The following is a 14,767-nucleotide window of genomic DNA, read 5'->3' on the forward strand; positions in this document are numbered from 1 at the left end:
ATTATTTACATGGTTTTGTGTGCGCATTAATTGTGACTAACATGACAAAAAGCTTTGAGTTTTGCAAATAAAAAACATTACTCGCTATATTAAGTTTTCAAATAAAAGGGAGTACATAATCTTGAATAAAAAAAGAATATTACATTTGTTTTGTTACAAGTAAAAAACAACTTGATATATGTGTTACACAGCTTAAAAACACCAGAAATAGTCAGTAATACTCCCGTAAATTTTTTAAAAAGTAATTGGGTTTTTAAATGATTCAATTATTAACTATAAAGAAGAAAACGTTCCTTAGTTTTTCTTTTATACAAAAGTGTAGAATTTTCATTAGGTTTTACGCAGTTACTACAGTTCTAAGCGGTATAATTTGAAAAAATTTAAAGTACTTTTATTAAAAATATCATTCCTTTTCTTACTTTGAATATTTAATTATTTTCATTTTGAGCACGACAGATTAAAAGTGTTCTACATTAAATTTTTTTTAATAAATTTAAAAGAATCAGCAAGGACTTAGTTTTCACCATGTACACTTCTTAAAGTTATTTTGTCATTATTGAGATGTTAGTTTGAAAAGTAGCTCATGTATCTGATATTTAACGAGTCAATAATTTCTGCACGGTCTTGCGACATATTCCTTTCATTAAATTAATTATTTTAAGTATAAAATTTTAAAAAAATGTTTGATTTGAAGAATAGTTTCAAAATGTCACGAGTAAATCAAAATAGAATTTTAAATGAAATGTTAAAAATTGGATTTTTAAAAATTATTTGAACTAATTAAAAATTGAAACTTAAATAGTACAGAGAAGTTCATTTTTAAATTGAATTGAGTACTTTAAATTCTTTTATCTGATTTTTTCAAAGAGACGCCCATGATAGCTTTATAAGAATGACTTTCTAGATATATTAAATGTAAAACTTCATTACGATAAAAAAAAAGCAACAATCAAACAGACTAGGACTATCATAAATTTTGTATGGTTTTCGGAACTTTTTAAGTAATAAATAAATGTATTTAGATGTTTTAATTAACATTATTAAAATAAAAACTAACATTTAAAAATTTTGTTTTTGTCTTACTTCTTTTAGCACATATGCTGTAACAATTACAGTTACAGCATATGTAATAAAATGCAGCAATTATTATAAAAAAAAATGTTTTAAGCTGTTTTGTATTTTATGCAAAAAATCTTATTAATTTCTCTTTACATAATAGTTTTGTTAAATTATTTTTATATTAAAAAAAACTTCCATACTTCATTGTCGGCTGGTCTACAAAAAATTTCTTAACTTAAAACGACATGTATACTCAGATTTTAGAAAATATAACGTTTACGGAGTTGAGTGCAAATCTCAATTCCGGAAACTTATTGAGATAAACTTAGAAAAAAAAACTCATTTTAAATTTAAATTAAAAATTTTATTATAAAACGTATACTAAACGTTTATAAAATCTAAGTGTACTGACTTGTGTATTATGATGCTATGTTTTTGTTTACAACAGCTAAAAAATGTAACAAACGCAGATAAATTATATCTTTTAACAAAGTTTAAATAATTTTTTTTAAATGAACATGAAACTAATAACATTACAGAGTTAAAAATATTTTTTTTAAGTAGTACGATGGTCTAATTTAGATCAATTGTTTTAAAAAAAAATAAAAACATGTTAACTTATACAAAGAGTTTTATTTTTTGCACTTCTAAGTTATTTTGTTTAGTTATACTTTGCTAGTATATACTGACACTACAACTGATTGGAACATTTATTTTTACTGATTTAACAGATAAAAAGAGGTTATTGTATAAGATATATACAGCGCTGTACGAAAACTGTGTCTAAACGCTAAATATCAAGATAGGTCATAAATCGCTATCCTACCAAGGAAGTAAGTTATGGATTAAGCTACCATTATGTTTAAAAATTATAAGTCATTTTGGAAAGTTTCAGGATAAACTTAAAAGTTATCTTCTAAATAGTGATTCTCAAGGTCATTAGTATTCAATCCTACTCGTCTATTTACTTTTTTTAGGAGTTAATAGTATTTATCATTTAATATCCAAATTTTATTTTATTTATTTTATTTTTGTATCTTGTTGTTCGAAAGTTGATTTGTTTGGTTACAGTAACATTGGTAAAAGCAATACTTTATTCTTGAATCTTCTAAAAGTTTAGTTCTGCATGAAAATACTACTTATTGTTTTGTAAAATACTTTAAAGAAAATGTTATCTATTTTATTTATTAAAGTTTGCGAGTTATATATTAAGAAAAAATATTTTTGTAAGTTGATAACAATATTAAAATGTTTCATATTTTTTTATAAATATTAAAACTATTAATTTTCTTTTCAATGCATCTTTAAATGCTTAGAATTTTTTTGTTTTGTATAAAATAATGGGTTTGAACGTAAACACTGACAGTTTTGTTATTGTCTTTTGGCATAGTAACATAATAGTTTTTACTAAACTTTCTTTAAAAAATATCTCAACTATGTTTTTTTGAGCCGCGTATTTTTGTACAATGAATTCTTTCAAATGATACTACAATGATGGAAATGAAAAGATAATTTTTTTCTAGGTCCACAAGATATTTTGATGAATTTGAAGTTTAGAGAAGAACAAGCGATTTAAAACAATTCGTTCCTGCTAAAAATAAACCACCGTAAAAGAATCAGCCCGAGAACAGGAAGCCTGAGGACAAGAAGCCGAAAAAAAAAGGCCGTAGAGAATGCTTATAGACAACTGAATGAATATCATTTTTACTTTGTCCTTATGCTATGTTTTATCTTATTTTTTGTAATTTTTGAGATAATAAGTAATTCAGTTTCTGTTTCTTACTTTTTTTTTTTTGACTCGCGCTTTTAATACGTGTGTAAAAGTTTAAAATTAAGTAGTATTTTAAGGATTTAAACTATTTTTAACCAGGCTTTATTCACTTATTTGAAAAAAGAAAGTCAAATAGTGTAATGAAGTATAAATTTCATTTTATAATTTTATTGCGTGTGAATAAACACGGAAATTTTCGTAACAGAAATTTTTAAAATCCAGAAATTTTTAAAAACCTAAAAAAAGATCAGTTTAAATATAGTTACAAAAAAATTCTTGTTGAGCCAGTATACTGAGTAGGTTTAGAGTGCTGTAGTTGAGTATTTTGTGTTGCATACAGATTTTGATTAATTGCTTTTGGTTGTAATTTTTATCTGTTTCTATTAATATATGTATGGTCAATTTTGTTTGTGTCTACTCTGATCATGATTGGCTTGTTTTGGTCTGTTGATGGGGAAATATATTGTATGGTTGTGCGTGATTGTTAATTTCGCTACTATCCAGTTTTTATATATTTTTGTTATATTTATTTGTTAGCTGTATATATTAATTGTTATTACATAAATATAAGTTTTTTTTTTCTTCTAACTTTTATTAGACTAAAATTAATTCCACCAATACAAGTTTCAGAAACTACATTTTTCTTAATAGTTTTTATTTATTTTTTAATTTTTATTTATTTTATTTTTTTTTTATTTTTTCTAATTTAGCTTAATTTTTAGATTTTCTTTTTGAGTACCATTTCAGTAAATTAGTTAGTTATCAAGATTTAAGATAGTTATTTAATGCTAATGTATTCATTATAATACTAGTTTTATGCATTTGCTCAACAACTGATTGTGAGTTTACTATGGTGGCGGTGATCACATGATTGGATTATTGGTGTGATTTTTTTGTTATAGTGCCGGTGAACACTTACTTTGGGATTTGGGCTTCATGATTTTCCTACACTTTGTGATTTTTAGTGTTGAGATTTTAGCCTTGTGAGTGTTCTCCAAATGGCGTGTCACCAAGGGCTTTTTTTATTTGTTTAAAAGATATTTTTTTATTTATTTTATTTGTGGATAGTTAAATTTAAATATTAATGGGGCAGGTAAAATTACATATGATGTAACACACTCACTTTTCCCAAGAAAACGTTTATCGTTGCAAGGGGTAGAGTTTGAGACTGATGTTTTTTTACCATTAAAAAAAAAATATATAACAGTATTCGATAAGTTTTCTCAAAACAGTTTTACTAATTACCAAAACAACATTGTTTATTCAAAGGAGTTAATTTCTTTTTTTTTATTAAAAAGATATATTTAGATGCAACATATTGGAATGAAAAATTAGAAATGTAAATTCTGTGATGTAAATACGACTTTTACGTATAAAAAAATCACACCAAACTTATTAAAAGATTAGAGAAATACACAAGTTAACCCTCGAGCAAAAAAAAATACAGTTTTATTTACTTTTTAGTACTGTAATTGAGCTATCTTTTTAAACCTACAAGTGATTATCCTTTTTTTTCGTTACTACAAGTATATGGTGTTGTAAACAAGTTTAGTAACAAGTTTGAATTTTCAAGTTTCAATTTTTTAGTAACAAGTTTGAACTTCCCTTTATTGGCATATGCTTCCCTTAATTTCATTAAAAAAAGAATATTGATTGATAGGCAGTTTGAAGCGTTTTTTATCACAAATCAACATTTATTTTTGTCTTCAGCACTCTCAAATTTGAATGAAACTTTTTTCTTATACTAATTTATTATCTTTATTTTACTCATTCAATTTTATACAGGTTGGTTCATATGTTATTTACATAAACTAAAAGAAATAAAAACATGAACTTAATTTTAATGAGAATTATACTAGAAATAAACTTAAAACTAATTATTATATGTGATGTCCTTTTTTTACTAGGAGTACAATCTTTGTCTGAAATTGTCAACCACGCAGTGTTTTCTGGGATGTACTAGTCCATTCTCTCAGAAAATATGTTTTTAAAGCACCAGAACTTGGTAGAAAAAACAAGAGTCCTTTGCTTTCAGCATAGAACACGTTAAAAAGTTCACTAGGTTCAAAAAAGTAGATGCATAAAGCCACATATCTTCATTGAAACATCTACCAAAATGAAGGTTTAAGCATTTTTATTCATGTTTTGGATGGTGAAAGGAAGATCTTGAAAAAGTATTTCCTTCTCTTCAAAAGGTAGAACAAAAATAAGTACTTTTGTAGAAGTTTTCGTTGAAACAAGCTTGCTGTTTAACGAAAAAGAACTGATGTCTTCTAAGATTACGAGACTACACACAAGACTACGAGTAAAAATCAAGGTTTTGTCGGAAGTAGGAGCTTCTCATAGACACTATCATGATTAAAAGAACGTTGCTTACACTGTCATTCTTATCTTAGACTGATTTTTGAATTTAATTTGATAAAAAAACAATATCTTGCTATGCCATTCTATCCTTCAGAAGAAGCTTTGCTCTGTCAAGACTGTTTTGATGCTGGACATTCGTGAGGTGGTATTTCTTTCTTATGCTGAAACAATTAAAAATAATCAGCTGAATCTTAATTTGAAGAGAAAAATTGATTCTTAGTTTTTGGATTCTGATGATCTCTAGTTTTTCAAGATATTTTTAATTAATAAAAACTAATCAAATAAAAAGCTATTAGTTCGAATTTTTGCAAAATTAAGCTATAAACTGGAAGGAAATATATTAAAAAAAGACTACTAAAAACTTTATTAACAGTGTTAAAACTTCCGCAGTATATGTTACAGCTTCCCAAAGTGTTATCACCATACAAAACAGGTTATAATTTAAATTGTAAAATAATATATTTATATTAATACAAATAAGTACTCATTATTCTTTCATTAGCATAGATGCGAAATACAATTTTAAATGTAAATTTGATTGAAACTGAAATAAAATCATTATTTAACGCCTGTGTTTTTTAGAACGATGTGTTTGCAAACATAAGAATGATTTTCACATTCCCATCTTTAAAAGGATTTAGAAGTTCACGTTGTAATTCTCTTGTTTGACGTTGAAAATTCAACTTTTTACAAATAATAAAAAATATAACGGTTATTAGATTTAAACAGCGCTATTGTACTTATTTTTTCTTTCTCAAATTATAATAGTTTTGTAAACACAGATATGTATTTAATATAAATACAGGTTATGATTATTGGGTTGAACAGTACTAAGGTCTTGAACATGTGGCGTCCAAGCACTTAAACTAATCTGCGTGTCTTACTTGCGAGTAGCTTATAATGTTAAAATAACAAAAAATGTATGCTATACATACAAGTAACTTATACTCCTAAGTTATAATTGTAATACAGTTAAAATCATTGGTAATTACTTTATTTACAATGCATAAAATACTTTGTTTAAAGAAACTGTATCAATAAATAAACGTGTAATCTATATTAATAGAATTATAATTACTCCTGCAATAATGATAAAATAACTAATGGCTTCGTTTCTTACAGTTTGCTGATAAGTTTAACTATTTGGCAGTTTGTAAATGTTTCCTTCTTGCGGAAAAATATTAACTACTCAAGTAAATGATTTTCACGTAACAAGTATTTTCATTAAATGTTTCGGGATCATTTATTATAGGGATTTATTTCGAATTGCGCTTTTTCGCAAGTCAGTTAAAGTTTTAAACGCATTTAAAATAATGCAACTTCGTATAGTAAAAAAGTTTACTTATTTATTGGGAGCTTAGTTTTAGAGAACTCTACAGAATGTTTATTATTGTATATAATTTTAGTTCTAAAACAATCTCTTTCTAAAAATTATAAAATAATGCATGCCTTCGGCACAGTGTTACAATATATATATTGTTAAAACTATATTGTACAAGGTAAAAATTTCCCGGATGTCATTATATGATGCTGTTATTTTATTTAAATTAACCAATTTTTTCAAGAGATACAATGATAAACTTAGTTTATAACTTGTGATTTTAACAAATCGTAACCATGTTGATATTATCAGATGTAGACGAAAAAATTGTAGAAGAAAAAAACAAAGTAATAAACGTACATTTAACTATTAAAGGCTTTATCAATAAATATGTTAAATGAACTAAACAAAAAAACAGATCTTTAAACAAAACAGATACATTTATTAAAACATCAACAGTTAATATGTAATTGCAAATGCTTGTAATCAAAAATTACTTAGTTCATTTTTGAGACATTTTATATCTTTTTGCAGCTTCAGTTTTGTCATTTATGAATCTAGTTAACTTTACTGAATTTTCAAGTCAAACTTAAAGTGGTAGTATAAGACAATTGATTTTAAAGTATTAAAATATCAAAATTTTGTACCTGCGAAACGTGTAATAATATTTTTAGTGAATCCAGTTTACCTGACCGTGGTTTAAGTTTAACATTAGTATAACTGAATGAAACGTAATAAAATCAATAATTATACAATGCACTCATTTGTGTGTAGAATTAAAGCAGTAGTTAATCAGGGTTGCCAAATGTTTTTGGCAAATTTTCTCCAGGTTTTAAAATTTTTTCCAGGTTTTTAAAAGTACACATTTTTGGGTCTATTTTTAGTTTAAAGTTCGAAGGTAAGAAACTGTGTTAAATAGTAAATAAAACATTGAAAATATACTATAAAGCTAATTTAGCTGTGTTTTTAAATAAAACGATAACAATAATAAAATAAAATTTTGATGATGTCAAATTTTTTTTATCTATATGATAGATTTTTATATCAAATCGAAATTTTAGTACTGAACATGTTAAATTTCTTGAAGTTTTTTTTAGTTATTTTTGTTCAAAATTCCAGGTTTTTTAGCCTAGATTTTCAAATTCCAGGTTTTTCCAGGTTTCGAGGTTTTTTGGCAACCCTGGTTATTGTTCTGTTTTTTAATAGTATAACAAAACTAGTTTTACTGCATAATTGTCTGTTTTAACAGTATAAGAAAAACTTTTTTTAAATATAATAAACTTCGAATGTCACAACTAAATATTGATTTGAATATTTTAAGTTTTTAAAAGATGTGTCCTTTTTAAATGACTGAAGAAAAGAATATTTAATTTCTAATAAATATATACAATTATCATTAGAGTTCTTTATTAGCATTGAAGTTTTCATGCAGGATTTTCACAGGTAGATTTAAAATAAAACAAACATATATGTGTAAAAAAACTTTAGGAATATATAAGCAAAAACACAGTAATATTGTTGAAAAAAAATCACAGTGATTTGAATGAATACAGAAAACAAAAGTATGTACAATAATATTAAAACAAAAAGCACTGAAGTGCAAATGCATATTTTTACAAGATTAAAACTAAATAATAAGCTTTTGGAGATGAAAATATTAAAAGACAAACGTTAAAATACTATAAAATGTTTAAAACGTTTAAAATGAAAATGAGTTTAAAAATAAAACTTACAATTTGCGTTAAACTAAATCTAGTATCAAAATCTCAATTGTATTTAACTTTCGGCCTGAAGCGTACAGTGGACAACAGCTGAGTTCCGAAAACAGCTTCATCCAGTTGGTTGACGAAAAACTTGAGCAGCAGCAGCACTGCCAAATATTGAACCCAGCCCCACTTGACCAGTTCCCAAAAACCCGAAAAGTAAACCACCGTCGCCACTTCGTAATCCAAAACGACTTTTACTTCGAAAGGAGCGCCCGCCGCCCTCGAAATCTGCCACGTCGACTGCAAGCCGTCCAGCGCGGTAGTCACGTTCCGCTGCGAGTTTCGCGCCAAAATGCTGCTGACGTCATAATCGGACACGGAAACGGAGGAGGGGTCGACGAGCATTTGGTCGTAGCGGGTGTCGGAGCCGCGGTGGTAGAGCGGAGTGGTCTGCTTGAGCTTGAGGGCGGCGAACGCGGTGTAGGATCCGGCTGGGACGGGCGAAAACTGCTGCAAGTGAACCATCGACTGCATCTTAAAAGACGAGTATCTGCAAAAATGTATGAACTATATTCACTTAAATTGAGGCACAATGAATGTTGATTCAAAATAAAAAATATAATAAATCATGATACTTGAGAAAAGCTGTCTATGAAATTTTTCAAACCTTGTAAGCTGGTAGTCAAAGAAAAGCAGCAGCTGAAAGCCGACAATTTCCTCGCTGTTGTCCAATGGAAGCTGCAAGGTGATGTTGAGCTGATCGTTCAAGCCGTCGCCGTTCGCGTCGATCTGGTAGCTGCTCACGCTGCTCGACCTGAAGTTGTCTCCCAATAACACATTGTAGTTGCTGAAGGTGCTCCACGCCAGGTAGTTGCCTGCCATCGTGTTTGCAATCAGCAACACCTGAGTTATGTTGGGGCAAATAATTAGTTTGATTACAAACTCAGAAATTTCAAAAATGCTGATCAAGCTAGTAAATTAAATTGGTATAAGAAAACCGAATTTAAAAAGTTTAAAAAAGAAATTTATAAATAATATGTTGAATCTTATAATATATTTTTTATAAAGTATAAAAAAAAGGACATAATTCATAGTACTAAGCTTTGTATTTTGCTATTGAAAGTCTAAAAAATCAGTTGTTTGTTTCATCTATTTGAAATGCTTTTGTTAAAACTCATAACCTTTTTATTGTTGGGCTTATTCTTACAACCAATCATTATTTTTTGAAAATATTTTAACTTTGATTTACTTATTCAGTAGTAGTCTTTCAAAATAACAAGCTATAAATTATTGATACTTAATGTAAAAATCCTCTTAACTATAAAATATAAAATGCAACTTTAATAGCTTTTGTATATTCAAAAATAAGTAGTTCATAATAATAATTTTAATACAGATATTTTTTTTAACCTTTGTAAGTCTTTTACCACTTTATAAACTATACATCTCACATAACTTTTGTAACACTGTTATAATTTCTTACTTGATTTTCAATTAAAAAAAAAATTGAACAATAAAATAAATTCAGTTTTAGAAAAAAAAACATTAAGTTAGAAGAAAAAATATTTTATTTAATTATTTCCCTTATTAACATTAGTGATTTTATAATAACTAAGTAATAAAAAAATTATTAGAAAAAGTATGTGGTTATTGCCAATCAAAAACTAAAGCTAAGGCACATTAGTTTGTAAACAAATGAAAAATATTGGTTTATATTTTTCCGTCAAAATTCTAAAACTACTGAATTAGATTAAAAAACATGTTGGAGACTAAACTCAAGGTAGCATTTGTTAAACATAATTTAAATTGTTAAAAAAGTTTACAGGAAGTAGTTTATCATATTTATAGATATGGTATACTTACTATCATGCAGTTTAAACTGTTTCAGAAAAATTTACTAAAACTTACTTTACCAGGTTACATAGAGTAGCATATACTCACAAACTTGAGTTTTTAATGGTTAACTACTTTCTAAAACCAGGTAACCAAAATAAACTGAAGTGAATTTTTTTATTTAATATTAAAAAACCATTGATAATAGTTAGCAGAGAAAAAAAGAAATGTATAACTATAACCACATAAACACGTATAACTATAAAAAAAACTTTGTCAAACATAGAACAACTTACAATAAAAATATCTAGCTTATGAAAAACTATAAACAAAACTTACTTCTTTTTTAAAGTTGACATCAGGTTGTTCCATGTAACTGTTAGTAACAATCCAGAACCCCTGACTCATGTAAGCTATTATCAGCGGTGTAACAACCAGTACTGCTAAAACAAACAGCCTGTATACGCTTGCTTTTGAAAAAATTGTAGACTTGAAAATTGTCACTATTGGTTTTTCATAGACTTTGACCAGAGTCATGATGAAAACTGTAAAGGATAGACTAGTTAAATTTTTTTTAGAAAAAATTAACTTAAAATTATTCTTATTTTTTTCAATTTTAGCTGTACTATATTTGATTATTGAGATTTGTTTTCTCATATGTCCGGCCCACAAATTTTATTTTGATGAATCTAACTCGTCTATAACAAAAGTTTTCCACCCATATTATAAAATCAAAAAATTGAAAGTCTAATTTAACAAAAAAAAAGTTAAAAAAAAAACTATAGTTAACTTGATCAGGATCCAGCTGGATCTTAAATTGAAAAAAAAAAAAAAACAGATTCACCTGGATACTAATTTGTCATTCTAGCATGGTTGCCACTGTTCAAGCTGAGAAAAATTTCCTGACTTTTTACCAAAATTTTCCTGACTTTTCTAAATCAAACTCTTAAATTAAACTTATTCTAAAATACATAACCTAACACTTTAAACTATATAAAGCTTTCTATCTAATTTTTATACAGGTTAAAAACAACAGTTTTTCTATTATCCAACTTCCAGTACATCACTTAAACCATCTGTGTATGATTGATGTTTGTAATAAACAGCTCTATCAACGTAATACTTGTACTATTACCTTATAAACACAGCTTGTCTGAAAAAAGACACAATTTTTTAGCATTTCCTAGCATAAATGTATCTAGATAAACAAACGACATACAAGGAATTTTTACAATTAAAACCTTGAATAAATAACGAACTTTCACAACTAAAATCTTAAAACAATAACAAATTTTTACAGTTATAACCTTAAAACAATAAAGAACACAATTTTTTTAGAATTTCCTAGCATAAATGTATATAAATAAACAAAACGACATATAAGGAACTTTTACAATTAAAACCTTATATCAATAAGGAACTTTCACAACTCAAACCTTAAAACAATAACAAACTTTTACAATTAAAACATTAAAACAATAAAGAACTTAATCAAATAATGTTTTTTTAAATGATGTACTAAAATTTATTTATTCCGTTTTTTTATTAGCACTTCAACCCCTTCATCTATTAAAATTAAATGGTTTCCTTCATCTGAACTGCATTCCGCTTCATTTTATTTGCAGTTAAAATCATTTGCCTCATTTTATTTATATCACTGTCATCTGCTGCCTCTACTTTTATTGAAGAGAATATTTTCTCTATATCAAGCCAATCTATATCAAACTTGTGGGCTTCATTTCTTTTCTTTTGGCTTTCATTTATTTTTACTTTCATTTATAAAATATTTCCTCTTATCATTTAGTATAAAATTTGTAACAAATAAATATACTCTTATTTACTTTGAAAACTTAAATTACTCTACAAAAAATACAAATAATAAGTAAGCTTAATCTTGGCATATACCTCTCTTATAACTTATTTTATAAATTAAAAAAACTTTAAAAAATTATAAAAAGGTAAAGTATACACATTAACTTGTTACATAAAATACTAAACTAACTGCTTAGTTATAAAGATCTCAATTATTTACTTAAACAAAAAACACTTTGATTCTAAAATTATGCTAGATAAACTTTTGTGTATATATCACAGTTTCACTATGGAAGTGTCCTTGCTACAGATCATCAATACTAAAAAGCTTACAAAATCTGCTTGTTCAAGTAGGGTACTAACTTGTTTAATATGTTGTTAGGAAATTTTTGCAGTTTTGTAAAGGATATTTTACTAATTCATACAAGATGAAGGAATTGGATATACAATTAAATATTTTTGTAAATTTATAGGAAAATTTTGCAATTTTTTCTGACTTTAAAAGACTTTTAATTAATTTTTACCATTTGAAGGGTTTGGAAAACAAGAAATTTTGTAAATTTAAACTGACAAAATCTGACTTTTTTTTAAATATTATCAAATTTCCTGTCTTTTCCTGACTTTTTTTCAAAACCCCCCATTTTTTCCTGACTTTTGTCATTTTTTTAAATTTTTCCTGACTTTTCCTGACCAAGTGGCAACCCTGTTCTAATAGATCACTACTTCTAATCTTTATTATTTTTTAAAATTGAATGCTCTGATGTAATTAACTAATGCACATTATGTATCTTTAAAAAAATTAATTTTCAAACTTAAGTCAGTATATTCCTTACAACCCTAAAACCACTGACTAAATATTAGCATTTAGATATTATGATAAAACCAAGAATATAAAAAGAAATATTTAATATAATAAGAAATGCTGACTTTAAATATTAACAAGTTGTAATAATTTATACTTTCTGCAAGATAAAATTGATTAAGTTTTTATGAATAATAAATTATTTAATTTTAATAAATTTTATTGTCTCAATTTAAAAATCAACATTTAATTGTAAAATTAAAGCAAAAAAAAAATCACTTACTTTTAAAGTGAAGGCAGATAGGTTTTTAATGTGTATTTCAATACTTTCTTATCTCTAATTTATATGTTTAGAAAACCTATATTATACAAAATTATTAAGTTGACTAGATTGAAAAACATTAAACTATAATTCTTTATACTTTTTATAATAATCTACTAATTAACGAATTTTACCAAAACATTTTAGATCATTAGAACTTATATAAAGCCTGCAAAACTGCATATTTTTTACTGCAATTTCGCGAAATGTAAAAAAGTTTTCATTATCTTTTTCAACTTTATGCTCTTCTGCATACATTTGCTGGAGCATAGAATAGTGAACAGGACGAGCAGGCATAGGTAAACAGTTAGCTACAGTTTTGAGAACCGTATAAACTTCTTCAAACTCAGCATTTCCATAAAGCTCAAAAATTACTTGCCTTGCTTTAACTGGAGTGACATAGTATTTGATTTTTCCTTTTCCTCCACCCATAACAGCATTGACAGGATGCTTACTTACTGGTTTCCATGGTTCAGGTACTCGATAAACAGCATTGATATTTCTCTTTCTTATGAACCTATTAACAGAGTTGGTGATAGTTTTAAAATGCTTGAAGTTCAATTCTCTTCCATCAAGTGCAATGACTCCATATTGCTTGTGCTCCAGCTGAGCTTGGTGGGGTAGACAAACTCCATAAGTCAGTCTTAACTTTTTGCGCTTGTCAAACAAATCAGGCTTTAGAGGTGTTTTAGGAAACATAGGCAGTAACTTTTTGTTATCTTTATCAATGGCATGCTTGTGTAAATTTACAGGTTTTGAATTTTCTGCAGTCCATTTATAACCTGCTTTTGTTACCAAAGCCTTAAAGCTGATTGGCACCCCTGAAAGGGGAGTTTTATTTACAATACTTATCATTAAAAACTCTGTAGAAATAAATTTACATTTATATAACTTTGATACTTTCTTTTTGAATTGGTAAAATTACTAACGTTGAGTTTTAGCTGATAATTTTTATTAAGTCTTCAGTGATTAAAAAAAAATAAGTAAGCAATAATTATACAGGACCTTAAGATTGTATAATAATACATGGACAACATGTGATTAGGTCATAAGGGTGATAAATAATTTCACTACCTCAACTATTAATGTTTTTTATACTTTTCAATAAAACTTGTGTTAAAAATAAAGAAAAAACACAAATTAGAAATAACTGAATTTAAGGCTGATTTATGTTGCACCCTCTATGAGGTCATCACACACTGCCATTGCTACTATAGAGGTATTAAGGCCATAGGGGAGGGGGTAGGACACTTTTTTTTACAAAAATTAACTTTGGCTTTTATATGAAAGATTTAAATACAAACTACCAGCCAGTTTTTATAGAATTCAAAAATATCATTTAGTTTTTGAGATATTATATTTTTTTTTTAAAAGTTTCCGATACAAATGTATGGACCGCAAGATTTTTGAGATCAATTTTCTTGGAAGTTTTAAAAATCACTAAAAATCTATCTTCTCCTTCATTTTTCAAGCAACCTTCTTCAAATTTTCAGGAAATGTTCCTTATATTAAAGGAAAAAAATGTTACTTATTACTTTTAATAATTTAAAAAAATAAAAACTTTATCATGAAAATTAAAAAAAAAAGTTTAATTTCCAAAGTAACGTTTTTTGTTATTGCATAAAGATTAGACTGTGAAAGTTTGAAGAAGATTGCTCAAAAAATGTAGGAGGAGATAGATTTTAAATAAAACTGTCTTTTTTCGCTGTTTAAGTTTTCCCTTCCCATAGGGGACCTATTATGCAGCCGGACTTTGACTGCTCATATCTCAAAAAAT

At 26.7% G+C, this 14,767-nt stretch overlaps 2 protein-coding genes across 2 annotated transcripts; both read right to left on the reverse strand.

The window, feature by feature from the left end:
* Positions 1–6,993: 6,993 nt before the first annotated feature.
* On the reverse strand, positions 6,994–13,029 carry LOC145837762 (transmembrane protein 231-like). The gene is made up of 4 exons (XM_082945203.1): positions 12,952–13,029; positions 10,394–10,599; positions 8,889–9,124; positions 6,994–8,771 (listed from the first exon to the last, which is right to left on the reverse strand). The coding sequence occupies exons 2-4, from the start codon at positions 10,589–10,591 to the stop codon at positions 8,282–8,284; spliced, it is 924 nt and encodes a 307-aa protein (XP_082801329.1). The 5' UTR covers positions 10,592–10,599; positions 12,952–13,029; the 3' UTR covers positions 6,994–8,281.
* Positions 13,030–13,033: 4 nt separating this feature from the next.
* On the reverse strand, positions 13,034–13,849 carry LOC145837763 (large ribosomal subunit protein uL16m-like). The gene has a single exon (XM_082945204.1). It carries the CDS (start codon positions 13,843–13,845, stop codon positions 13,111–13,113), a length of 735 nt encoding a protein of 244 aa, XP_082801330.1. The 5' UTR covers positions 13,846–13,849; the 3' UTR covers positions 13,034–13,110.
* Between the last annotated feature and the right edge of the window lie 918 nt (positions 13,850–14,767).

The sequence above is a fragment of the Thalia democratica genome, chromosome 6 (genome assembly GCF_965202585.1).
Source record: "Thalia democratica chromosome 6, ktThaDemo2.hap1.1, whole genome shotgun sequence".
Classification (NCBI taxonomy): Eukaryota; Metazoa; Chordata; class Thaliacea; order Salpida; family Salpidae; genus Thalia; species Thalia democratica.